At 55.7% G+C, this 24,040-nt stretch overlaps 11 protein-coding genes across 11 annotated transcripts; 5 read left to right on the top strand and 6 right to left on the bottom strand.

The window, feature by feature from the left end:
- Positions 1-830: 830 nt before the first annotated feature.
- PG998_004922 (uncharacterized protein) lies at positions 831-2,276 on the top strand (the record flags this gene model as incomplete). The annotated part of the gene is made up of 1 exon (XM_066871740.1): positions 831-2,276. The coding sequence occupies one exon, from the start codon at positions 831-833 to the stop codon at positions 2,274-2,276; it is 1,446 nt and encodes a 481-aa protein (XP_066731837.1).
- Positions 2,277-5,470: 3,194 nt separating this feature from the next.
- Positions 5,471-6,382, top strand: PG998_004923 (uncharacterized protein; the record flags this gene model as incomplete). Its single annotated transcript, XM_066871741.1, has 2 exons — positions 5,471-5,894; positions 6,024-6,382. 2 exons carry the CDS (start codon positions 5,471-5,473, stop codon positions 6,380-6,382), a joined length of 783 nt encoding a protein of 260 aa, XP_066731838.1.
- Positions 6,383-6,944: 562 nt separating this feature from the next.
- Positions 6,945-7,786, top strand: PG998_004924 (glycosyl hydrolase family 16; the record flags this gene model as incomplete). The annotated part of the gene is made up of 2 exons (XM_066871742.1): positions 6,945-7,463; positions 7,493-7,786. The coding sequence occupies 2 exons, from the start codon at positions 6,945-6,947 to the stop codon at positions 7,784-7,786; spliced, it is 813 nt and encodes a 270-aa protein (XP_066731839.1).
- A 1,265-nt stretch (positions 7,787-9,051) lies between these two features.
- On the top strand, positions 9,052-11,091 carry PG998_004925 (GTP-binding protein LepA; the record flags this gene model as incomplete). The annotated part of the gene is given in 3 exon segments (XM_066871743.1): positions 9,052-9,589; positions 9,615-10,779; positions 10,794-11,091. 3 exon segments carry the CDS (start codon positions 9,052-9,054, stop codon positions 11,089-11,091), a joined length of 2,001 nt encoding a protein of 666 aa, XP_066731840.1.
- A 320-nt stretch (positions 11,092-11,411) lies between these two features.
- PG998_004926 (uncharacterized protein) lies at positions 11,412-12,622 on the bottom strand (the record flags this gene model as incomplete). The annotated part of the gene is made up of 2 exons (XM_066871744.1): positions 11,412-11,620; positions 11,707-12,622. The coding sequence occupies 2 exons, from the start codon at positions 12,620-12,622 to the stop codon at positions 11,412-11,414; spliced, it is 1,125 nt and encodes a 374-aa protein (XP_066731841.1).
- A 686-nt stretch (positions 12,623-13,308) lies between these two features.
- On the bottom strand, positions 13,309-15,008 carry PG998_004927 (MFS transporter; the record flags this gene model as incomplete). Its single annotated transcript, XM_066871745.1, has 3 exons — positions 13,309-13,575; positions 13,660-14,655; positions 14,709-15,008. The coding sequence occupies 3 exons, from the start codon at positions 15,006-15,008 to the stop codon at positions 13,309-13,311; spliced, it is 1,563 nt and encodes a 520-aa protein (XP_066731842.1).
- Positions 15,009-16,058: 1,050 nt separating this feature from the next.
- On the bottom strand, positions 16,059-17,563 carry PG998_004928 (uncharacterized protein; the record flags this gene model as incomplete). The annotated part of the gene is made up of 2 exons (XM_066871746.1): positions 16,059-17,336; positions 17,474-17,563. 2 exons carry the CDS (start codon positions 17,561-17,563, stop codon positions 16,059-16,061), a joined length of 1,368 nt encoding a protein of 455 aa, XP_066731843.1.
- Positions 17,564-18,571: 1,008 nt separating this feature from the next.
- PG998_004929 (Protein-lysine N-methyltransferase EFM2) lies at positions 18,572-19,789 on the bottom strand (the record flags this gene model as incomplete). Its single annotated transcript, XM_066871747.1, has 1 exon — positions 18,572-19,789. The coding sequence occupies one exon, from the start codon at positions 19,787-19,789 to the stop codon at positions 18,572-18,574; it is 1,218 nt and encodes a 405-aa protein (XP_066731844.1).
- Positions 19,790-20,372: 583 nt separating this feature from the next.
- PG998_004930 (uncharacterized protein) lies at positions 20,373-20,833 on the bottom strand (the record flags this gene model as incomplete). The annotated part of the gene is made up of 3 exons (XM_066871748.1): positions 20,373-20,546; positions 20,683-20,693; positions 20,749-20,833. 3 exons carry the CDS (start codon positions 20,831-20,833, stop codon positions 20,373-20,375), a joined length of 270 nt encoding a protein of 89 aa, XP_066731845.1.
- Positions 20,834-21,299: 466 nt separating this feature from the next.
- Positions 21,300-22,010, top strand: PG998_004931 (uncharacterized protein; the record flags this gene model as incomplete). The annotated part of the gene is made up of 4 exons (XM_066871749.1): positions 21,300-21,350; positions 21,421-21,459; positions 21,530-21,563; positions 21,739-22,010. Exons 1-4 carry the CDS (start codon positions 21,348-21,350, stop codon positions 22,008-22,010), a joined length of 348 nt encoding a protein of 115 aa, XP_066731846.1. The 5' UTR covers positions 21,300-21,347.
- Positions 22,011-22,616: 606 nt separating this feature from the next.
- On the bottom strand, positions 22,617-23,477 carry PG998_004932 (Phosphoglycerate mutase-like protein; the record flags this gene model as incomplete). The annotated part of the gene is made up of 2 exons (XM_066871750.1): positions 22,617-23,062; positions 23,240-23,477. 2 exons carry the CDS (start codon positions 23,475-23,477, stop codon positions 22,617-22,619), a joined length of 684 nt encoding a protein of 227 aa, XP_066731847.1.
- Positions 23,478-24,040: the final 563 nt, after the last annotated feature.

Raw genomic sequence — 24,040 nt, forward strand, 5'->3', positions numbered from 1 at the left:
AACTAGGCCGAGTGTGGGCTTGCTGGCCGGTTTCGTCAGCTCGCGCATACTGTGGTTGGTCAAAGGCGGCTCGCTACGCATAGACGCATATGATAGAAACTTGGGAGCTGAGAGAAGTTTTGTTCACGGGGGTAGCTACTTAGTTGGTAACAAGCTGCTGCCTGTTGTCTCATTAAGGCTATCTTGCTCCAATAATGGCCGTGGGGGAAAGCGGTCAGGGTAATTGTCGCCTACGAATCAGAGCGTGACCGGTGTGTGATGTATTAGACTGGCATTGCATTCGCGAATTATACTGACTGAATCATTTTGGGCTGTAACGCAATGCCCAAGCAGGCCTACCTTCATACTGCACATTACTTCGATTGCTCTTTCTTGACTGTTTGTTATACCGATGTTTGGATGTATATCTAATTCTGGTTTGCTGTAACGCAATGCTTAAGCAAGCCTACCTTGACATTTCGCATTGCTTTGATTGCCTCTTTTTGATTGTTTATCACATCTATGTTTGGATATATTCCCAGTTCTGATTTGCTGTGACGGGATGCCCAACCAGGCCTACCTTGACACCGCTCGTCACTCTGATTGCCCATTACTTTGACTGCCTTTTTTTCAACTGTTTGTCACGCCTATTTTGTCTATCGCTCATGCTTGGATATACATCGAATTCTCATTTGCAGAATTTTCTATAATAGAGTAGCTCATCCTTCTCGAAGAGGGTGTTCTACCCAACTGGCTGATACTTAGTTCGCCGCACAGAGATCCAGAGCATCGAACAATAAATCATCTTGCCGCTTGATAGATACGTCTGACTGCCAGCAATCTCTAGCAAGATGAGCAACAATTCTCCCCTCCAGAAGGTGGAATTCTTAAATGTACTGAACCAGCTGGCGCCTCGGGAATATGTCAACTTCACGAAATGCTTCCCTTTCGACAACGACAAAGAGCAGGAGGCTGTGTCCCACCTCCAACGGTGCGTAGACGACTGCGTCCAGCAGAACCCGCATCTGGCCGGCACCATCGTCAGCATTCCACGTACACCGCAGCAAGACGTGCTGGCCCGTACTCTCGTGGATCCCACGGGAGAACACTCGAGAGTCATCATTGATGCGAGGTGGCCCTCCTCATTCTTCACCTCTGGTGGCAACAGAGTGGCCTTGAACTATGGCGAGCTCCGTGCCAGTGGCTTCTCGCCTGGCCTTTTCTTTGACGATGTGTTCGCCCCGATGGGAGATCCCGCTGCTGCTGCCCTTGCTGCCGGTGACGACGGCGAGAGCGACAGCAGCAGCGTTCCCATTCTGCTTCCACGCGTCGTATTTATCCCAGGCGGTCTATTGCTGGGCGTGTTCATGCACCACGCTATGGCCGACGGCGTCGTAGCCACGGCCCTCATCGACGACCTGGCCGCCCGCAGCCGGGGGGTCAAACGGGAATCTCTACCCAGGAAAGGATACCTACCCAAGAGCCAATACCTCCCCCTAGGTCAGCTCTCGGCTGCGCTCGAGCAGCACAGGTGTGACCTGCACGAGACGCAAGGTTTAAGCAGCGAGGAGACTGTAACTGAGATTCTGCCTGAATGGACTACTATTACTAATGCGACTGCTTTTTCGAATACAGCGAAAATAAACTTCAGCATTAAGAACAGCTTGCCCGTCAACCAAAGCCCTCGGGTCGGAAAGATCTTTCATGTTAGCAAGGCCAGAATTGAAGAGCTGAGAGAGACCCTCGCGCAATCTGCGAATAAGCCAGCATCGAAGCCGCCATCAACATTCGTGACACTTATGGCGTTGGTTTGGTCCTACGTGGCTAAGGCACGCATGCGTGCGGTGGGCGTGGCAGATTGGTCCGCTTTGCATGAAAGGGGAAAGAATAAGACTAGCAACACTGCTGACGATAGCAACGAGGGTGATATGGCAGCTCAGTCATGTGTAGTCGCAGCCTGGCATCCCTCCATCAAGGGCAGAGGACGAGGGTTTAGCCAGGAGACGTTGGACGCCATTGACGATTTCTGCGGAAACATGGCCATTTGTCCCATCGCCACCTTGCCTACCACCCAGCTGCTCTGGCAGGCAGCCGACAGTAGCCCTACCCAAACAGATAAGGGGGCACATGCGCAGAAAGAAGCATTAGCCGCGATAGCCGCCCCCCCTCACCCAGTTGATCAACTCGCTAGACGCCGATTTTATACGCCAGCGGCCGGCACTGCTGGAGACACTGCCCGACGTCGGGGCCCTGGCCATGAACTACGACTTCGAGGCCCCGCAGAACGTGTTCTTTAACTCGCACCGGTATCTGGCGGGCGCCGATACCGAGTGGGACATCCCTGGTCTCATTCTGGATGACAATGACGACGGCGATGGCACCGCTGCCCCCGAAGTAGCAGTGGCAGGAGGTGTCGCAAGCCCGAGGTCATCCGCAAGGGCCGGAAGGCCTGGGGGCAGGGTACCGTCTTGGTGATGCCAAGCTCGGAGGATTCGAAAGTGCTCGAGTTGATGCTGGCTATGTCAGGTACGGCTATGGATGCCCTTTGTGCGGACGCGGGATGGAGACACTGGGTTGAAAAGGTTGTTGATTGAAACCATGAGGTGCCTTACTCTGATAGATTTGGGTGGCTCTTCTTATAATTTGTGATCGAGTCATATTCAGCGAGATGGCATACTGTACCTCTTACCGGTGTAAGCAAGCAACTTTTCAGTAAATATGGCTTTCATTCGAACGCAAGGTGCTATTCCTGTTTAATGCTTCTGCACCCCAGATGACATAATGGTTTTGCAGAAGTTCAGGATGTGTGCCTGGCTCTGGAACAAGTTGTACATATTGCAGTTGGATGACGAGACGAAGGCGGTGGATAATTTCACAAGTTCGCGAGAGGGAAGCTGGAAGTTTGGCATCAGGAGAAGAAGTAAGCTCCCGAAACTTCGCAAAGGAAGCATATGTATGTAACTACGCGTTGTTTAGGAGGGAGAAGTCACCCAGAAGGTCTTGCATGTTTACATGGATGCCCGAGGGGCCAGAAGTAGGCTCCAACTGCCTGCAGAAACTCGAATAGCTAATCGAAGGAACATACCTGTTCTTGGGTAGTCGTATCGGGCATGCAATATTGGTGCCCATTGGCATTGGCGACGGAAGGAAAGAGTTCGCAAACGTCTTCTGGTTGTATCTCCGTTTCCTAGGTATCCCGGCAGTGTTGCTGAAGAAGAAGACGAAGCCGTTATACCGTCATACGCAGTTGGAGGTTGGCATGAGACCCACGTGAAGACGTAATCCCCCCGACCCTGGTTCCATTTAATACGCAATATTCGAGTCAAAGAAGGAGCAAAAACGTTGGGGCCTTCCGGAAGACCGGTGCACTGCCTTGGCCTACAGGACGGGAGGACGCGAAAGTGGTTGTCGGTGTGAAGATGCCGCGTCCAGACCACGTCGTCGTGCCCGCCCTGGATCTAGATGGAGATGGAGGAAGTTGAGTTGGCAGAAGATCCGCCTGCTCTACCACTCACGTCACTTGCTAAGGGGAAACTCGCGATAAGTACCGGTACTCGAGCATCTTTTGCCATGGCCAATGCCCTTCCAGCCATTCCTTCTAGCTTCTTCCACCTGAATAATGGGTGTTGCGAATGGAACCATCCGGGTCATATACTGCAACGGAAGAGGATCGGCTCTTAGCCGTGTGCCTAGCTTCGCGGGCCATGTAACGCGAACAGCAAGTAGATCTCGGCGACCATGACGATTGAATAACAACACCAGTTAAGATGTGGCAAAACGGCAAAGAAAAACCAGTTGCCAGTTGGGTGCGAAATGAAGAAGAATGCCCAACTCGCTGACCAATGACGAGGTTATACTAGAAAAGTCATATTATAGCATAGCGGTTGACAGGTGGGTATAGCCAAGCCAATTGCGATAGCCCCGATAAAGCGTAGAAATATCGATCGTAATGTTGCCATAGTGGTTATATAAAGTATGCGATCTGGGCTAGTTGGCAGATCATGTCTGTGAGAAGGCATGGAAAGAGCCCCGTCATCCGCGTTGGCTCATTTCGGGATTTAACCGTGAATGGGTTGATGCGACGGTGACCTCAGCCCCGAGAGCCCCTACGAGCTACCAAGCCACCCATGTTACCAGGACCTTCGCCGGTCACCGGTTCCGTCCCCAGCTTCGAACGAAGATCAACTTGACGACCGATGGCCAAGAGTTCATGCCCAACGCGGATGGGTTCCCGATGTTCTAAAGATATGCACAGACAGCAAGGCATGAATTGCGCGCGGTTTGCTTGTGTGCAGCGCAGTATGCAGGCACACCTGGGCAACAGGCAAGTATGTATGCGGCGCTTGCAACGTGGACGCCCACGGGAGTATCTCGGCGCTATATGATTGGCAGACAAGCCTTACCTGAACAGATTAGTAGCACAGGATGATGATGGTTCGACATGGTTTATTGGTTGGTGGTGAAGTGAAGTCGCTGAGTCGGCATCAACTCATCAAAAGTCGATTGCCACTTACATACACGGCGCTTTAGCTTGGGCCAAGTACCGGCATGAAACGTGAAACACGCGAGATGGAGAAAAAGAGACAGAGAAGGACAGAGGCAGAGGCGCCATCACAGGCCCTGTTCATCTGGTCTTTACTTTTGGCCTTGCACTGACAGGGCTCATTCGCGCGCGCAGTACGTGGTACGGTCTCGAGTTTGGCCTCGATGGAGAACCAGCATGGGAAGAAGAAGAAAAAAACCCTTATCGTATCCCTTCCCCCGTCTCTCGTCCCAATGCCAATCCGTGTGTGTGTGTGTGTGTGTTGTCGTGCTTGTGAATGAAGCGCCAATGAGACAAGGCGCTATCTCGCTTCGGCCGTCCTGGTGCTATCGGCAGTGTTTGGAGCCAAGCTGCAGCACGGCGCTTCTGCCCTCCCATTGGCGCGCGCGCTCGCCCGGAGAACGACAAGTCCAGGGGCTACAGCACCGTACCTACATTAACACCACCGCTAGTCGACGGACGAGTCGGCTACACTTGCATGAAGCTTGGGATGAGAAGCAAATTTTTCTTTCTTTCTTTATCTTTGCTTCTCATCCAGCTATCTGTCGGGGATGGAGGTTGCATCGCATATCGTGTATGTAGTAGGATGGATGACTTGTCAGGTCGAGAGAGGCGAAGACTGAACTAAGGAGTCCCCTTAATATATTTTTCAATTGCTATTTCCAGAGGCATTCTGGACCGATGGCTAGCGAGCTGTTCCACTACTGACCGTTGAACCCACGGTGGCTAGTGAAGCAGTGCACCATCCGATCATTCATTCAGCTGTCTGTATTCCTCCTAGACAGTTAGTAGAGACATACTAGAGACATGGCCGGTCGAGAAGCAAGAGGGCGCCCGGGCAGAAGAGAGCCCCATCCACATTTCTCCCAAACGATCAAAAGATCACAGATCTGCCCATCTATCCTTCTGCCTCATGAGGAAAGGATTGACACGATATAAATGCCTAGAATGCGTGCCAAAAACTTGCTTGGGGAGGGCTCGTCGGTCATGCCAGTGGCTGAGCTCCGTGTTGCTTGGATTTGGCCAATTTGCCCCACGATTCCGGAAGAACCTGAAGCTTCCAAGATATTGGAGGGGCAGCTCCCCCTACCAGCTCCCCTACCAGCAGCTTGGCCGGGTACTGGCCGGGGTCTGCCCACCTTATCTTGCAGCCGCGTTTCACTTTGGCTAGCTAAGCCTACTTTCGACCGAACTCCCATGAATTCAGGGGACACGCCGCTGGCAGCACGTTTCCCCCTCCAGGCCGACCGAGACTGCAAGACTGCCAGCTTTCCTGTTTGGCTGCTCTTGCCTGACGCGGTACTTCTTGTCGATCTCCTCGTGTTCTCCTCCAGCCAGCAGGTTCCGGAGACTGGAGTTGGCAGCTGGGGCAGTAGGCGGCTGCATTGATTCCACGCAATCGGCAGCCCCATCTATAACGGATCGTTGTAAGATCCTCGTCGGCTCGAACACAGCAACAGGAACCAGCCCTAGCTGCCGAGTGCACATGCTGGGTGCCAAGTGCCTGGTGCAGAATGGTGGAGAGCAGCGCGCCAGCTCCCAGTCGATCACGCAGTCAAGCCCGTCTGCTTGCCCCCTAGTGGCAACCTGGTCCACCCGCACACTTCCTTCTGCGCTTGTGGCTATGGTTCTTGCCATTGCATGATCCCTGTTTGGGTCAAGTCCAGGAACAGACGCCCAATGCTACCCACTCCGGCTCTGTGTCGCTACATATCAAGTTCTGATCAAGGGGCTGTCTGTCGAGTCGATCAGCCAGCGCCGCCCATCCGCCCAGCACCCCCCACCCAGCAGCTTTGCCCAGAGCCTCCTCCCGCCGGACATTTTCACCCTGGCCCTTTCGACAGCGAATGGCTGCATTAGGATGAGACTTGGCGCCGTTTCTCTGGCTGGCAGCCGTCCACTCCTGCTTCCTGGTCCTGTTCGGGAAACGGGCAACCGGCCAGGCTTATTACCGCGCAAGCTATACCATGAAGGTCTCCCCGGCACTTGTTCCAATATGGAGAGGTGCGATGGATCTTGACCTGATAGTCATGCCCACCCATGCCCCCGGCTAGCCTGGCATATTCCTTTCCGTCGGTAGGTACGTTGGTAAGTAACCTATATTAGAGCTGTAGTCCCCCTTCGTACTGGTACACGATCACCTTCGTCCTTCACTTTTCCATCTGTGCTGTTTCCAGTCACTTACATTCACTTCTTTCTATCTCCATCTTGCTTGCCAAGACGACATTCTTTACCTTCACCTAGCCCCTCCAGTGGCTCTCTTCGAACTCCGTTTACATATTGATACCATCTCCCTCCCTGCCAGTCAGGCTTCTTGATTCTTGCCATTGTTGACTCGACACCCGTATCACTACATTCTCTCGCAGATTATAAATACAGCATTCGAAGCTTATCGTCACTCACTACATATACATCCATCATCATGCGTTCCACAAGCAGCATTCTTTCTCTGCTCCCGGCTCTGGTCGGAGCCCTTGCGCCGCCCAACATCGACGGCCTCAAGCTCCTCTGGCACGATGGTTTCCAGGGCGCCGCCGGCTCTTCCCCGAGCGATGCGTGGAACATAGCTCTCTCGGTCAACACCAACAATGAGCTCCAGACCTACTCGACCTCCAACCAAAACATTCAGATTAGCGGCGGCGAGACTATGCAGCTGGTACCCCGCAGGTCGCCTTCGGGCCACTGGACCTCGGGCCGTATCGAGACGAAGGACTCATGGACGCCCCCTCCCGGCGGCAAGCTACTCATCCAGTCCAGCCTTCTCCTCGGCAACAACGCACCGGTCAACCAACAGGGCATCTGGCCCGCCTTCTGGGCCCTCGGCGACGCCATGCGCCACGGCACTCAGTGGCCCCTGGCCGGCGAGCTCGACATCATGGAGCGCGTCTCGGGGTCCGAGGTGGCCTACGGCACGACGCACTGCGGCGAATTCCCCGGCGGCGTCTGCCAGGAGCCCACAGGCCGTGGTAGCACCACCCCCTTCCCGCCGACGGCTTCCATACCTGGGGGCTCCAGATCGACGTCACCAACCCCGACTGGAAGGCCCAGCAAATCCAGTGGTTGCTCGACGGCAAGGTCTGGCGCACTCTCACTGGCGCTGACATCGGCGTCGAGGGCACCTGGAGCACGCTCGCCCACAGCCCTCTCTACATCCTGCTCAACGTTGCCGTCGGTGGTGACTGGCCCGGTAACCCCAACGGTGCCACCATGGACGGCTACGGCAGCATGATGGAGCTTCAGTACGTCGCCGTATACTCGACATAGATGGAGCTATCTATCAGACGTCGGGTGGTTGGTTGATTTGGACATATATGATTCACGACTCAAAACTATATTTTACACAAATATATATACAAAAAGTTCCTGCAGTTATAGATTTCGCGATGGGATTATTACTTCACACACAAAGTGGTCTGGCTTATTACTTATTGGATCGGTTGGAAATTTGATTGAGATACCTCCGCTGTGCCATCCCTCACAGCGTTTTGTTTGAACATACAGCTAGAGAGGCATGCGCTATTGCCTTCACATACACATACACACACCAATACTTACATTCAGGATGTACTATACACATATTACATATTGTCTAGTACATTCGTTCAATGCCCAATTGGCAACTTCTGTAACTTTGTCGCTCTCTTTTTGGTGAAATGCACCTCTTTCTTTCCCTACCTGTTGTCCAACCCTTGCCTGTCGGCGGACCCGTCTGTGTTTTACGATTCCTTGGCATGCCATATATATGCGGCTGAAAGAAAGTATGCATAGTAACATGAACCCATTCCATTCACAAGGGTCACGGAAGGATTTTGACTCGCGCACTAGCCAGCATTAGGTTGGTCAACTGCACGTTACCGTGATCTACCCGTGTAGCTGCTTACTTTACAGTAAGTCGTGCAGCATGCAGTGCGTGTATAGTGCACTGCGGCCCAGTAGAGCAAGCGACGGAACAATGCGATACCGGGGCTGCATTTGACCATTGTGAAACTAAACTTGAAGCAATTCCTAAGAAGGAAGCATGGGGAAACTGTGTGTTAAGTCGTGATATCAAACGAGGGCGCCTATGCGCATATAGATCCAGACTGGGGTATGTTGTTTACTGCTGTTTATAGGAGAAGATGAGAATCTCGACTCACTTGTGCGACCCGATAAGAGCCGCAAGAAACGAACGTATCAAACAACCAAGCCCAGGCTGTGACTTGTTTCAGTTCCAGTCAAGTGTCATTTACTGTAATCAATCAATCAACACGATAGCCTCAAGGGAAGAAAGAAAAGACGAATGCTGGTTCTGCACTGTACTTGCCCAACGGTGGCCTGCGATAAGATAAGGAAAATGCTCTGGCAGGAGGCGGGCGCTGTGGCTGGCATCCGCAGGCAACGCAGGCAACGCAGGCAGCGGCAACCCGAGCGCTGGAACTTTGGGGGCCGCATTGCGATCGAGTTCCCGTCAATATCCCAATATATCCCACATGAGGAGCAAATAGCATTTCCGCCGCCTTTACCAATCTCCACGGCAGCCAATTGCATGAATGGGTGTCCGAATTCCCATGCAATCATGTTCACACATATTGCGCCAGCTGCCCTCTTATAGCCACGGGCTGCGGCCGACGAGGCTGCCGGCGCTCTCCCGTCATGCCGCCCACCGAACCACATGGCCTCTGACCCAGAGGCTCCCGTCCTCCTCCGTGCGCCATGCCGTGTTGCCGTCGACGCCGGCAGTCAAGCAGGCCTTCGTTGACCTCGAGCGTCGCATTGATGCCATCCCCATCGACCGTTTCCGCAACTTCTGCATCGTCGCCCACATCGACCACGGCAAGAGCACCCTGTCGGACCGCCTGCTGGAGATCACAGGCACCATCTCCTCGTCGGCCGCCAACAAGCAGATCCTCGACACCCTTGAGGTCGAGCGCGAGCGCGGCATCACCGTGAAAGCCCAGACCTGCACCATGATCTACAACCACAATGGCGAGGACTACCTGCTGCACCTCGTCGACACCCCGGGCCACGTCGACTTCCGCGCCGAGGTGACGCGGTCATACGCCAGCTGCGGCGGCGCCCTCCCTGCTCGTCGACGCCAGCCAGGGAATCCAAGCCCAGACGGTCGCCAATTTCTACCTGGCCTTCGCCGAGGGCCTCAAGATCCTGCCCGTTGTCAACAAGATCGACATGAACGCTGCCGACGTACCCCGTGTTCTCGATCAGCTTGAGTCCACCTTCGAGCTCGACCCCACCACCGCCATCGGCGTGAGCGCCAAGACGGGCCTTAACGTGAAGGCCCTCTTGCCCGCTATCGTCGAGAACATACCCGCGCCCCAGGGCGATCACACCAAACCCCTGCGCATGCTACTGGTGGATTCGTGGTACGACAATTTCAGGGGGGTCATCTGTCTGGTGCGCGTCTTTGATGGCACCGTCCGCGCTGGAGACAATCTGGTCAGTTTCGCGACGGGCGAGAAGTATATAGCCGGCGAGGTCGGCATCCGCTACCCCATCCAGGTCGCCCAGTCTTCGTTGCGTGCGGGGCAGGTCGGCTACATCTTTTTCAACCCGGGCATGAAAAAGATCCAGGACGCCAAGATTGGCGACACCTTCACCACCCAGGGTTCCGAAACTGTAGTCGCGCCCTACCCTGGCTTTGAGGAGCCCAAGCCCATGGTCTTCGTGGCGGCCTTCCCCACTGACCCCAGCGACTACCATCGCCTAGCCGACAGCATCGGCCAGCTCGTGCTCAATGACAGGAGCGTCACCCTATCGAAAGAGCACTCGGAGGCTTTGGGCGCAGGATGGCGGCTGGGTTTCCTTGGCAGTCTGCACTGCAGCGTGTTCCAGGACCGCCTCCGCCAGGAGCACGGGGCCAGCATCATCATCACCGAGCCGGCGGTGCAGACGAAAGTGATCTGGAAAGACGGCACTGAGCAGGTGATGTCGAACCCAGCCGAGTTCCCGGACGAGGACCACCGCACGCGCGGCGCCGAGTTCTACGAGCCCTACGTGCTGGGAACGGTGACTGTGCCCGAGGAGTACCTGGGCCGCGTCATCGAGCTCTGCGAGGCCAACCGTGGCGAGCAGGAGAGCATCGAGTTCTTCCACGGCATGTCTGTCATCGTCAAGTACCGCATCCCCACGGCGCAGCTGGTCGACGATCTGTTCGGCAAGCTCAAGGGGGCCACTAAGGGCTACGCCACGCTCGACTACGAAGATGCCGGGTGGAAGAGGTCGAGCCTGGTAAAGCTGCAGCTCCTCGTCAACAAGGGCCCGTCGACGCCATCAGCCGCGTCGTGCACACGTCGCAGGTCGAGCGGCTGGGCCGCCAGTGGGTCAACAAGTTCAAGGAGCACGTGCAGCGCCAGATGTTCGAAGTCATTATCCAGGCCGCCGTGGGCAAGAAGATCGTGGCTCGCGAGACCCTGAAGGCGTTCCGAAAGGACGTGCTCGCTAAGCTGCATGCGAGCGACATCACACGCCGTCGCAAGCTGCTCGAGAAACAGAAGGAAGGCCGCAAGCGGCTGCGGACGGTAGGCAATGTCACGATTGAGCAAGAGGCTTTCCAGAAGTTCTTGTCTAAGTAAATATATACGCATTTACGGGAAGCGAGAGACACTGGGAGCATGTATATCTGGTAAATGTAGAATAATGTACAAACTCCGTAAAAAGCTAAACGTAAACCCCCTTTTTCTGACGACAAGACATCTGACTGCGTCACTCGGACATTGGTACATCCCATCCATTCTTCACTCGTCAAGGCCTTTTCACTGAGGGGTCGTTTTGTTTGTGTAGGTTGCTAAGAGACCCCTGAACCGAAATATGTGCAATGGGTGAGTGCAATAGGGGCAAGAGAGAGTAATAAGCCTTGCTCAAGCTAGAAAGCAAAAACTACGATGCATGCAAACTAGACAATCTCAACCACAAGCTTCGGGCTAGAGCTCGCACCCCAGTCCTTGGCGCCCATGTCACACGCCGTCTGGATCCCGTCCAGGCCCTGGGCGACCACCTCCGGGTCGGGCTTACACTGCAATGCACCCGTCGCCAGGGCCTCGGGTACCCATTTGCCCCAAGTCGCAGGACCAACTTCGTTGTTGGCGAGAGTACTCCCATAAGCTGTACTCGCACGGGAACTGTCAGTATGACTGCGGGACGCCAGGGGTAGGCAGGGTGAAGGCTATTTTGCTTGGGCTTTTACTTACCGTAGCCGACCTCGACCCCCTTGGGTACCTCCTCGTCCACCATATCCGCACTCGGCATCACCGTCTGCACCCACTTCCGACCCCCGCCGACGCTGCCGTTCTCGTCGAGCTTCAAGAGGACGCGGGCACACTGCGCGACGGACCCCCGGGACCATGCGTCCAGAACGCCGACGCACTCGCGCCCCTTGAGCGCCGCGACGATGTCGTCCTCGATGGCGGGGTTGCGATAGTCAAAGGCCCACGCCGCGCCGAGGCTCCGGCAGTACGCGTGGTTGCGCGCGCTGGCCGTCGTGGCCACGTCGAACCCGGCCGCGACGGCGAGCTGGATGGCGCAGCTGCCGACGCTGGTGCGGCCGCCCCAAACCAGCAAGACCTTCTTCTTTCCGGCGGCATCGACAGCAGTTGTCGCGGTGCTGCCGACGACCGGAAGCGGCAGCGCCATGGCTTCTTTCTGGAACATGGCCGTCGCGGCCGTGCTCAAACCCAAAGGCAGCACGGCCGCCTGGGCGTAGGACACCGAAACGGGGATCTTGGCGAGGACGGCCCGGTCGACCTTGGTGTAGAGCTGGAACGCGCCGCTTTTGTGGTCGGCTCCGGCGCCGCGGGTTCCCGCTAGTCCACAGACGCGGTCGCCCGGAGCGAAGGTGGCAGTGGCGTTGGCGCCAACCGAGATGACGTCGCCGGCCAGGTCGCAGCCGATGACGGCCGGGTACCCCTCCGCGGGCACGATGATTCCCATGGCCTGGATGTACCAGTCGACGGGGTTCAGGGCGACGGCGCGGGTCCGGACGACAACTTCGTCGGGGCCGGCGACGGGCATGGGGGCTTCGGCCACCCGAAAGGGGCGCGTCTTGGGGGCCGTGAGCCAGGCGGCTGCGTTCTTCGGCTCCGGAGTAGTAGTACTAGTAGTAGGCATGATGTTGATGGTGGAAGTATTCCGTAGTGCGTATTTAGCTAGCTGGGCTCAAGGTGGGCAGAGACAAGGCCACAATAGATAGTCGTTGTTTTTAAGTTGAGAGCAACGTGAGACGAAGGGCGACGGTTCTTATAGAATATATGATTTGATGGTAGTTGCTTGCTTGACGAGTAAGCACTATTGGCAAGCCCCCCCCCGTGGATTTGACGTACAGAAACACGCATGTAAGACATGCCAGACATGGCTTACGCCATCTCGAGCACCATGGACTTTACGGTGTTTACCGTTGGCGCTAAGTCCTGAAGCTGTGCCGTGGTGACGAATCGTGTGTGAAGACGGGGCTAATTGGCTGATCAGCATCCCGGCCACTATACCTGAGCTGGCAAGTAAATAAAGTCTTGGCACGGAGCTGTGTTGGGTAGATGACACTGAGAGTCTGTCTCGGCGTTAGACACCTTTGCTGTCGTTAACTGCGTGGCATATATCCGCATGGCACAATAGTTGAACCTGATGCAACCGGGCCCCAGGCCAGCAGACTGCATTTTAGATGACAGCAAAGCTTCTTTCGGGTTATCGACAAGATGCGAATCACAAAATAGTCTAGGTGCTACTGCAGTAATGCACTACATCTGATCCTTCGCTTCCGCCCGTTCTTTCGTTTCTTGCTCGACCTGCTTCTCCTCTCTCTAGCTCTGTCCTCTCCACTGCAGGAAGGCAGTCGGTATGCATGCGATTGCGAAGATGAGGCCGACCATGATGCCGGCGGAGCCAGCATCCCCGACGCTCTCGAACATGTCGGGGAACCAGAACGGGCCGATGAACCCCCACGTAGAACGGACGACGTTGACGAACACACCGATACTTGCGCTGTGTTCAATGTGACAGTCCACGGCGTAGGTCACGAGAACCGTGGTGATAAGTTGGTTGCCGGCCGCGGCGATACCCACACCAACCTATCATTGTTTGATTTCGATCGTTAGTTTCGGAATTCTTCATCAGTCCATAGGGTGGGTTGCTGGTGCCGATGCACTACTTACGATAGGTGTCACGGTGTAATGTCCCTTGGTAGCATTCTGGATTTCCACCCCGAAGACGACCAAACCTACCATGGCCAAGGCGTAACCGACGTAGCTGAGCCACAGGCGGTGTTCGGGCGCGGGCCGGTGCCCGAGCTTCTTGGCCTTCCGGTTCATCCACAGGTCGCTGAGGCGGCCGCCCATCTGTTCGCCGATGACGGAGCCGATGATCATGCCGAGGAACTGCAGGCCGATCTGCTGCGGGTTGAGACCGAACTTGGGCAGGAACAACTGCGGGATCTCGACGGTGAGCAGTACGCTCGTGAAGCCGAAGACGATGGAGTAGGCGACGGTGGGCACCCAGATCGAGGCGTACCGCCAGAGCGCCAAGGGCTGGACAAACTCAGTCGGCTTAAAGGGGGCCGGGTCGAGGCGCTTGTATACGTTGAGGTACTCTTGCTTGAAAACGGAGTCCTTGTGGGGGACGCCCGACCGCAGGTAGCGCGTCTCGGGCCCGAAGAACAAGTACGTGATGAACTGGACGCCGTTGACGATGGCGAGCACCCAGTAGATCCAACGGTAGTTCCCCGTGTGATAGGCGACGAAGCCCATGAAGAAGGGCCCGCTGGGCGGGCCCAACGTCACGAGCAGCGTCCACATGCCCATGTAGGTGGCCCGCTGCCGTTTGAAGAAGGTCTCGGTCACGACGCCGCTGCCGATGGCGATGGCGGGACTGATGAAGAAGGCGGCGAAGGCGCGGCAGACGGCCATGGTGGCGTAGCTGGAGCTCAGCGCGCAGCCGACGTTGAAGCAGAGGGCGCCGACGGTGCTAATGAGCCAGACGGGCCGGCGGCCATAACGGTTCGAGACGGGCTTCCAGAAGAGAGGGGCCCAGCCCAGGATGGCGATTTGGAGCGAGGTCATATACGATGCCTTCTGGATGGTGACTCCGAGCTCTTCGGCGATGTCCTCGTAGGCCGGGATGACGGCGGCGGCGATGAAAGTGGTCATCATAGCCTGTGCGTGCTTTGCATTAGCCATGCGCGTCTTCTTGGAATGTGTCAGCTTACGTGAAACGCCACACAAGAAAGGTTGGCGAGCTTCTTCCATTGCGGCCAGTTGTAGGGATCGGCGGGGTCTGCCGAGGGCAGCGGCTCGAGGTCGAGGGTGCCATGGCGCTTGAGCAGGTAGTCGCGGTGTTCCTGGGAGATGCCGGCCGCGGCGCCGGTATTGATATAGGTTGCCCGCGGACCCAGCTCAAGGTCCTCGACGGCGCCTTCCCGCCGTGTTTCTCTCCTCGCTAGGCCATTCTCATCGTGAGCACTATCTTCTTCATTCTTGGCCACCGCGAAGTCTTGCACGTTGTGCATGGCTGACCGTCGCCCTCTGCTCAGATGAAGACGTTGGGAGAGGAACAGACAGGAAAGCAAGAAAAGTCGGTGCAAGGCAGTCGAATTCAACAGCCAAGTCGTAGAGATATTAGTGTATGAGTTTTATAAGATATCCGACTCCCAGAATTGGTGTATAAACCACTACTTGGACCGTGGCGAGCCATCGTTGCCATGGCCGAAATAAGAGTTGCCGAGCACGACTGCCATGCATGGGTTTGGGAAAAGAAATAACCGGGTCGTCTTCACGCAGATTGTCGAGGAGTGACCTGGCCGAACGGGAAGTGTATCTGAAAATTGGGCCAGGCGAGCAAAGAGTGAGCGAATGCTTGTTCGTCACGGGCGCGTAACAATTCCGAGCGTCGCTCCTTTCTCTCCGCATATTCTCCGCATGCAACCCCCATGTATACGCTATGGAGAACCCCCGCAGATACCACACTCGCCATTCCACTTCACTATTCCTCCGCCGGAGCAGACTTCCGCCTTGGGCACACTGGCTCGACCGCCCGGATGGGATGCGACTGTAGAGAGGGAAGGAAAACGTCACCAGGTGGCATCTGTTATCTGGACTCGCGTCTGTCACAAGGCTTGGCCATCAGGGCAGAAATCAAGGGGACCTCAGATTCTGCTCAGACAGTGTTCCATCGTGAGTTCGCTTACATAATAAGAACGCTAGAGACAGAGGGTGGCAATAGACGGCAGAGATCCACCGAGCGAGCGGTTGAAACTTGGAGATGATGACTGGGTTATCACTAAGCAGGAGTACAGGGGGTCGGTATGTATGAACTACGGAGCACGAGGACGCATGGAGAGTATGCTGAACGGCAGTTACGTCTGCTCCGTAGTCGTATCAGGGCCCATGGAGTGAGCCATGACTAAAGTATGTACCTGGCTCCGGTGTCTATTCCATCCGTCATGAATATATCTCATCGCTGGCAGAGCCGTGTTTCCAGCCGTTCAATCCACAAGGCCGAACTACCACATGCTTCTATTTATGCTCATTGGCTAAGAATGTGTATGCCCGGCTGCTTTCTATTCTGTTGACGTGAACCGCGCGGCCAGCTTTTCCGTCTCGTCGGCCTTGAGGTTGACGGCGTCCTTCTCGAAACCGGCGATGGCCTTGTACGTGGCCCCGATGCTCTCGAGCTCCTCCTTGGGAATGACGTCGTAGATGTTGGCGAAGCCGTCGGGCGCCCGCTCGTGCGCCAGCTGCAGCACGTGGTCGGGCCCGTTGGCCCGGTTGGCCATGACGATCTGGGCCGTGGGCGGGAGGCGGGCCTCTTGGTACTCCTTCAGGGCGGCGGGGAAGTCGGGCTTGTCCGTCTTGGTGGTGTGATCGAGCAGGCACTTGGCCAGCGTCTCGGCGTCGATGATGGCCTGCGTCGCGCCGTTGGACCCGATGGGGTACATGGCGTGCGCGGCGTCGCCGAGCAGCGTCAGGCGGCCGAACGACCAGCGGTCCACGGGGTCGCGGTCGCACATGGGGAACTCGAAGACGTTCTCGGTGCTGTCGATCAGATCGGCCATGCGCAGGCCGCCGCACGCCCACTCGGCAAAGGGGCCCGCAAATCGCTCCTTGGGCACGCGCTTGGTCCAGTCCGTGACGGGCGGCGTCACGTCCGGGTCGCCTTCGGCCCGCACCCGCAGCTCGGCGATCCAGTTCACTAGCGACTTCCCGGAGCGCGCCGACCGCCCGCTGATCGGGTACGCGATGAACTTCTGGTTGGCGTGGCCCGCCCACACCATGGACGCGCCCGTGAGGTAGGGGGACTCGCGCTCCACGCAGCCGCGCCAGAGGATCCGGCCCGAGAAGCGCGGGGGGCCCTCGTGCGGGTACAGCAGGCGGCGGGCCAGGCTGTTGATGCCGTCGGCCGCGATGAGGATGGCGCCCGTCATGCTCGGGATGGCGGCAGGGCTGCCGTCGCCGCGGCGGGTGAACGTGGCCGTGATCGAGTCGCCTCCGGTCTCTTGGTCTTTCTGCTCGAATGCGGCGAGGGCGTGGTCGAGGTGAATGCGGTCTTCGCCCAGTCTTTCTCGAGCGGCATCCAACAGCAGCATCTGGAACTCGCCGCGGTGCACTGAGAACTGCGGCACGCGGTAGCCCGCGCTCACGCCGCGCGGCTCCGACAGGATCGGGTGGCCATGGCGACTGTAAAAGTTCAGCTCCTGTGTCTCGACGCCGATGTCCTGTAGCTTGGGCAGGAGGCCCAGGTTCCGCAGGATCAGCACCGCAGACGGCTGCACGTTGATGCCCACGCCTAGTGTGGTCAGCTGGGCGCTAGCTTCGAAGACATGGATGTCAGTGAAACCCTGCCCGGAGGAGTAGAAGTGTTAACAATCATTCCCTTAATTCGTATCATGTCAAGTATGCCTAGTGTATGCGGATGAATCATGTGGCCAGGCCAAGTCGGGTTCTGCGGCGGCTCGGTCTGTGGGTATTTTCTTACCTCGGCGTGTAATGAAAGAGCAGCAGTTAGACCGCCAATGCCTGCACCGGCAATAATAATCCGGGGTTGCGGAGTAGTGAGATATGGCATGGTGGGAGATACGGTAAGGGGCAAGCGCCTTCCAAACAATGGCAGTCTAGTAGCAGACGTAGTGGGGGGAGGGAGACAATGGACTTGAGAGACCTCCTTTTCCTAAGTATGTATAATAAGGATGAACAAATGAGCCGCTCACTTCTTCCTCCGTCAACGCAGGAATTGCAAGATCATCCGGCAGCTGGGACCAGGAACATCTTGCGAGGTCGGCGCCCTTGCATATGTAAACGAACGGGTCATTGTCTTTCTTCAGCGCTCGTCAAAGCTGAGAACGGGGCGATGACTGGATTTGGGATCTGGGGGGTCGGGTCAGGGGTCCAGCCACTCAGGACTTGGGCGGCAATGCTGTGCACCGGATATGATCTCGATATACTTGAGCTTGCTCGGTGTTGACCTGACAGGCGAAGTACCTTGGAATCCAAAGGAAAGCGAGTTTGGACTCAATAGGCTAGACCTGACCAAGGAGCAACCTGGGTCCTGAATTATGGACTGGGAAATCTCTAGTTTGAATCATTGGCTAGCACCATCTCTCGGTATTTAGCCACGGGTAGAATATCTCGAAGCGAACTTGGCACTTGCTTGTGGGCTGGGCGGTAGAAGTGGAGAAAACTTGCCTCCAACCACTTGACCGACAATTTCCAGCTCCTGGAGAGAGGGCGGACTTCCGAACCGGATGCTGCTGTGGCACGATATTGCGGCAGGAGCAATATGGCTGTCCGGCTACGAGCAACTACATATAGTGCTGTCAGCGTGTAAGTATGCATCACATGTCGTTCAGCCGGCGAGATCAGGCACGCCGTACGTGGGAGGAGGGGGTGGACATGGTAGGTTGTTATTTTGGTGTAGCACCTCTTCTATTTGCTCTAAGTATATTGTCTAGCCTCTTTTTCTATTTGTTTTGTCTACAGTTCTTGTCAGGGCGGCTGACATCTATGACTCTAAGTGCGGCTTCTTCCAAGTGTCTCGTATATTCGTGTTCTCGTGTTTGTCATCTCTGTCTTGTCCTTATTTCCAGCCAATGCGGAACAGCTTGTAACCGCTTTCGTCCCCTCGTCCAAGGCCTTCTTGCTTCGCAAGTGTCTCTGAGTCGAGGATAGATAGGACGCGCCCATCGGCATCCGTGGGGCACTCCTTGGCGGCGAATGCGGCCTCAAGAGTGTCGCTGATTCCCTCGAACTTGCCCGTCGTTCGAATAGCAATGAGTACCCAGAAGATGCCATCAGGGGCCAGGAACTGCGAAGCGCAGTCTCGCAGCCAGATGGCGTGTTCAGGGGCGTATATGACATCTGTAGCCACCAGCATGTCGGCCGGGCGATCCAGCGGCGCAGCGCGGGACGGTGCCGACCAATCAAGGTGGCACGCGTCTACCGGCGGGCTTTCCACACCGGGAAAGTTGCTGGTGATATTGGCGCGCAGGTTCTCAAGAACGACCGGGTGGAAATCCGTGGCGATCAGGGGGTTTGTTTGCGCGACCCCGAGATGTGGTAACGCGTGCGCAAGGGCAAGTCCAACGAGCCCCGTTCCAGCGCCGAGCTCGATGATGCGGGGGGCATCCTTCTTAGCGAGGTCATCGAGTCCGAACCTGCCTGGCGAAGCGCACATGAGTTCGGGCAAGATGATGGAGGCCGCGAAGCTCTGAAGGCCGACGGCGGTGTGGTCTGTGCTTGCCAGCGGACCGTCGGTTAGTCGCACACTAATAGCATTTCTGTGCGAGCCTGTCACTGGCGATGGCGCCGAAGAGCATAGCGTGAAGGAGAAGTCGCGCACGATGCCTTCGTCTTCCTGCCCTTCCTCCTCCGAGGTGCTCGTGAAGGACTCAAGAATGCAGTACGCCTTATCGGTGGCGAGCTGGCGCGCATCGTCGGGAATGAGAACCATTTCCTCTGCGCGGGAAACGAAGGACGTCAGCCAGCGGATGGCGAAGTCCCGTTCGAACGCATCAGCCCGCAGTGCCAGCAAAGCTTCCTTCACCTTTCCCGCATCCTTGCTGCCATTCTCATCCTCTGAAGCGTAACCAGAGTCAACTGGGGGTGTGGGCGCAACAGGCAGTATGTGCTTCTTTGCCTTTTTGGGCGACTGCAAAACGAAAGACAGCGGGATGGGACAGTAAATGGCCTCCAAATTCTGCAAGCTTGATAGGACCTGCTGCTCTGTTAAGGTATCAGGCCTGCGCAGAGGAGGGAGACTGCCAGTCGGTGGCAGCGGAAGAGCCGCGGCGCCCATCGAACGTCGTCCGATAAATCGGCAATGACTTCCCGGGGAAATTGACGGCAAGTGTGGCCAGTTATCGGAGATGGGGAAAGGAACGAAACAAAGGAAAGAAAGGGAAAGGCACGATTTATATGTTGGTACGTACACATTTTCCCCAGGGCCTTTTCAGCTAGGACCCAGACCCACCGGATCAGGACGATCTGAACGGCTGGAATTTGGGCCTTTTCTAATCTCCTATTGTCCCTGGACTGCACATGGTAATTTTTTTTTCTCTCTCGCTCCGGTGTAAGCCGGGTTGGCCTAGGTGCTACAGTATCCACACCGTCGCCCCTCGTGGCTGACTCGTTGGCCTAGACGCCTCAACGCCCATAAGCTGAGTCAACTCAGCTCAACTCAACCCATTCGTGGATTGTGTGAGCTGCAGACCGAATATCCAGCCAAGGCGGACTTCGACCGAAAGTCATGTGATTCGGGGGCAATGGTGTAGGAGCTTCCCATATTGAGATTTCCTTCTTCGTAGATCGTAAAACCGACCATATCGTACAGGCGTGGTAGATTGTATACATTGCGATGCGGGCTCCCCAGCACTCCGGAATCAATGATACCTCCCTTGGAAGCGTTTGGGCTGTTCCAAGTCCGCCACACTGTCCTTGACCGTCTGGCCTTTCCGGTACTCTGCTTCGAGTTCGCGTTGCATGTCGAAGTCTAGCTGGCGTTCCTTCTTGACACGCTGCTGTTCCATATCTCTGACGACACCCTGGTGCATTGCCTGTACATCTCTCGCATTAGCCCGCAATTTGCGATGTCATGGTAGAACCTGGTGAAGTCCAGCGTGTGCAGTGTGCGCTGCTCTCGCCTAGGAAGCTCTCTTGGCGAGATAGAAAATACAAGAGAAATGCACATACATCCTTCTCAACTGTGAAGAAATTAGTATCCCATTGATGACATAGTTACGGTGCAGAACAACATACATTGCTGTTGGAAGTGGACAAAGACCACAGTCCCCAGGGCCAAAAGCGAGGTGCCTGCCAGGGTGAGTTTGGAGGCTTGCGACATGTTGTATGGATGAGGAAGAGCGGGGAGTGTGAGGTTGGCGAAGGGGGCTTCTATAACATGGTCTCATGAACGATGCACAGCTATTTGGTTCTTATTCTATGATGGCACCTCCTTCTGGTCGTTATCGTGGGGAGCCGGCGACTACCCAAATACCCATCTGCCACCGATTAAGGATTTCGCAGGCGGGAGCTTGGGCCACACCATGTCACAAGTAGCTTAGCTCCGCCTGAGGCCTGACACCGACAGACACCGACGTCAACCAAGCAGGAAGAGTCCAGGCGTATCGGCTAGCTGTTGCAGCTGCTGCCGTGCTGACTTAGGTAATGCCGCGTTGCGACAGTTGAATGCATTCAGAGCCCCGACATCCATCATCCATTCAACTCTCCAGACCTACGGCACTCCCCCAGCCCATACCTTATTAGACCTCTATACAAGAGAACTGCCCAGCCAGTTTGCCAGTTCGACCTAGCAACCACGCCCCCCGCGACTCGATCGGTCATTGCAAGCCAACAACATGGTATGCTTGCCGTCTTGAACCTGGCAGCCAAACCGATGGATGGATGCTAACTCGACTTGCTATCTCGCAGTCGGCCCAGAACTCCCAGGGCATTCAGACCTTGCTTGATGTAAGCGACATTCCTCTCACGACTATCTGCTTCATGATGTGAGAATTAACCATCTCTCAAATAACCGTAGGCCGAGCGAGAGGCATCCAAGATCGTGCAGAAGGGTACGCAATCGCATCGAGCCTCCAATTTCCCGCCCGCCGACTACTCCTCCCCATCAACCCCAGCAGTCCCCTATACTCCGCGACGAACCAATAACAACAGCAATAATATCCCTCGTGCTCTGTTCGACCGCCTAACCTATTTACTGTTCAACTAACTCATGCAACTCTATTACAGCTCGCGAGTTCCGCACCAAGCGCGTGAGAGAGGCCCGTGACGAGGCCAAGAAGGAAATCGACTCGTACCGCCAGACCAAAGAGGAGGAGTTCAAGAAGTTCGAGTCGGAGCACGGCGCCGGAAACAAGGCCGCGGAGGACGATGCCAACAAGGAGGCCGAGACCCGCATCAAGGAGATCCAGGACGCTGGCAAGAAGAGCCAGGACCAGGTCGTGAGCGATTTGCTGAAGGCCGTCTTCGAGATCCACCCCACCCCCCATATCGAGGTTTAGAGAAGGGAAGACAGGAGAGAAGTATGGCTGTCCCTGCCCGTGTGGCCGTGGTTGTACCATCGTCGTCGCTGTTATGATAGGAAAGAAAGCAAGAGATATGCATACATTGTACTGAACCGAACTGGCCCAACAATGGTCGCCTTCAACGCAGGTCTTAGAAGGAGATGGTGTTGTCTGGCCGAGTGGCTGGTTGTGCGGAAACAGGAAAGAGAGGGGTATATGATTTACCATCTTATGCTCTCCCGGCCCCTACTCTGATGTCTCTCGGCGGCGGCGGTTGTTGGATAAATTGACAAGGAGCGCGAGCCTTTCAGGTCGAGTGTGTTTGTCACAGCTGCATATGGTGTGCTCAGTATAGGAGAGGAACGGGTTCTGGTTTGGGTTGCATCAAAGCCCTTTGTGGCCAATATCACAAGTTATGATTTTCTAGTCGTCCACGCTTCCGTCAAAGACAATGTGTTGCGCAGTGACAATTGTAGTGCTGGGCTATGTCTGTACTCGTACAGAAAGACGATGTTGCGAGGCTCTAGTACGAAACACACTGTCGATGGGGCCTACCCTACACCAAGTCCGACACGCATCCAAGCCATCTATGTCTATCAAAATTTAGTTGGGCAGCTCTGACGGCAGCCCGCTGCCGAGCTCGACCATCTCCTTCCAGCTCTTGCCCATGCCGCCGCCCTTCTCCTTGGTTTCATCCCACTGCCTGAGTCTAATCTGAGGGGCTCCGTCTTCGCCAGGTTGCTCCTCATCCTCAAAGTCGAAGATGCGGTAGTCGGCGTTCAGGTAGAAACAGCCCGACACGCCGAGCCGCAAGAACCCCGAGTGACTGACAACAATGATGACCTTCTCGGGCCGGTCACGTAGCCGCCGTAGCGAAGCCTGCCCGCGATTCATGATTGCCTTCCGCGTGCAGAAGTAGTGTGAGCCCGCGGGTGTTATCTTGTCGGGGTACACTGGGTCCAGCGTGCTGAAGTCCACAGCTGGGAACTTGGGCGCGAGCGCTACGGCGGCGCCGGGCTTGCCGGTGTCGCAAGGCTTCGCGGAGTTTTCTGGTCACAACATGAGTCAGCCAGTTCTCTCTTGTTTCCTTTTGTTCTTCCTGGACGGTAGTGGCCAGTAGTGTTGCGGATGAGGAGATATGATCAACTCAAAAGCACATGGCCCCTTATTCCCTTTCCTGGCAGCGCATAATAACTTGGTAAGGAGTGGGATGGCGTGTTGCATACCTTGCCAGCCTGCGTCGGCCTCGATCTTGACGCCACTATCTATTAACCAGTCCAGCGACCCCATTGCAGTCTGCATGGTGCGTATCATAGGACTGGTCACTATGAGTCCCGCATTCTGGGCCACGGGATGGTTTATTAAATTTGCCCGCAGCTCCTGCACTTGTGCATGTCCAGTTTCTGTGAGTTCTGGGTCACGGATATTGTAGTCCTCTGTCACAATAATGGTTAGTAGGGACATGGGAGCAACGCAAAAGCGAATCGGGACTTGCTCGTAAGGTTATGCAATGCTTCAGCATGGCGAATGAGAATGAGTGTCGGAGCCATGATGATATTTCTTTTTCAGGATTGGCTTTGATACAACCAACCAAGTTGCTTAAGAATCACCAGCAAAGGATCGCCTTCTATAAGTAAAATCTAAAACAGACGAAGGCCAGAAAAGGACCAGAAAATATGATATGTTGAAGATGTATCTTCTTAAGATAACGATTGTGGTAAAAGTGACAACATCCAGGGACCTATAAAGAGGTCTGACTCAGTGAGCACCGAGAACGCATTCCTCGGAGGCCAACGAACCATTTTACATAGCCGAGTATGACAGTGCACGCACGATAGGGCATATTCAAAGCTATTGTTTGGCCGGCTCACGGCTGTATTCTTAGCACTCCAACCTAGCCACGTATTGAACAAATAAAACCATTGACCACAACTGCTAGATGATACTTGATTGCATGGCATTCTTAAGTGCCGGAAATAGGACATTTTGAGACTGCTATTGAGATCCCCATACCGTCAGTACAGAGG

The sequence above is a fragment of the Apiospora kogelbergensis genome (assembly GCF_038363985.1).
Source record: "Apiospora kogelbergensis strain CBS 113332 chromosome Unknown utg000003l_segment0_segment0, whole genome shotgun sequence".
Classification (NCBI taxonomy): domain Eukaryota; kingdom Fungi; phylum Ascomycota; class Sordariomycetes; order Amphisphaeriales; family Apiosporaceae; genus Apiospora; species Apiospora kogelbergensis.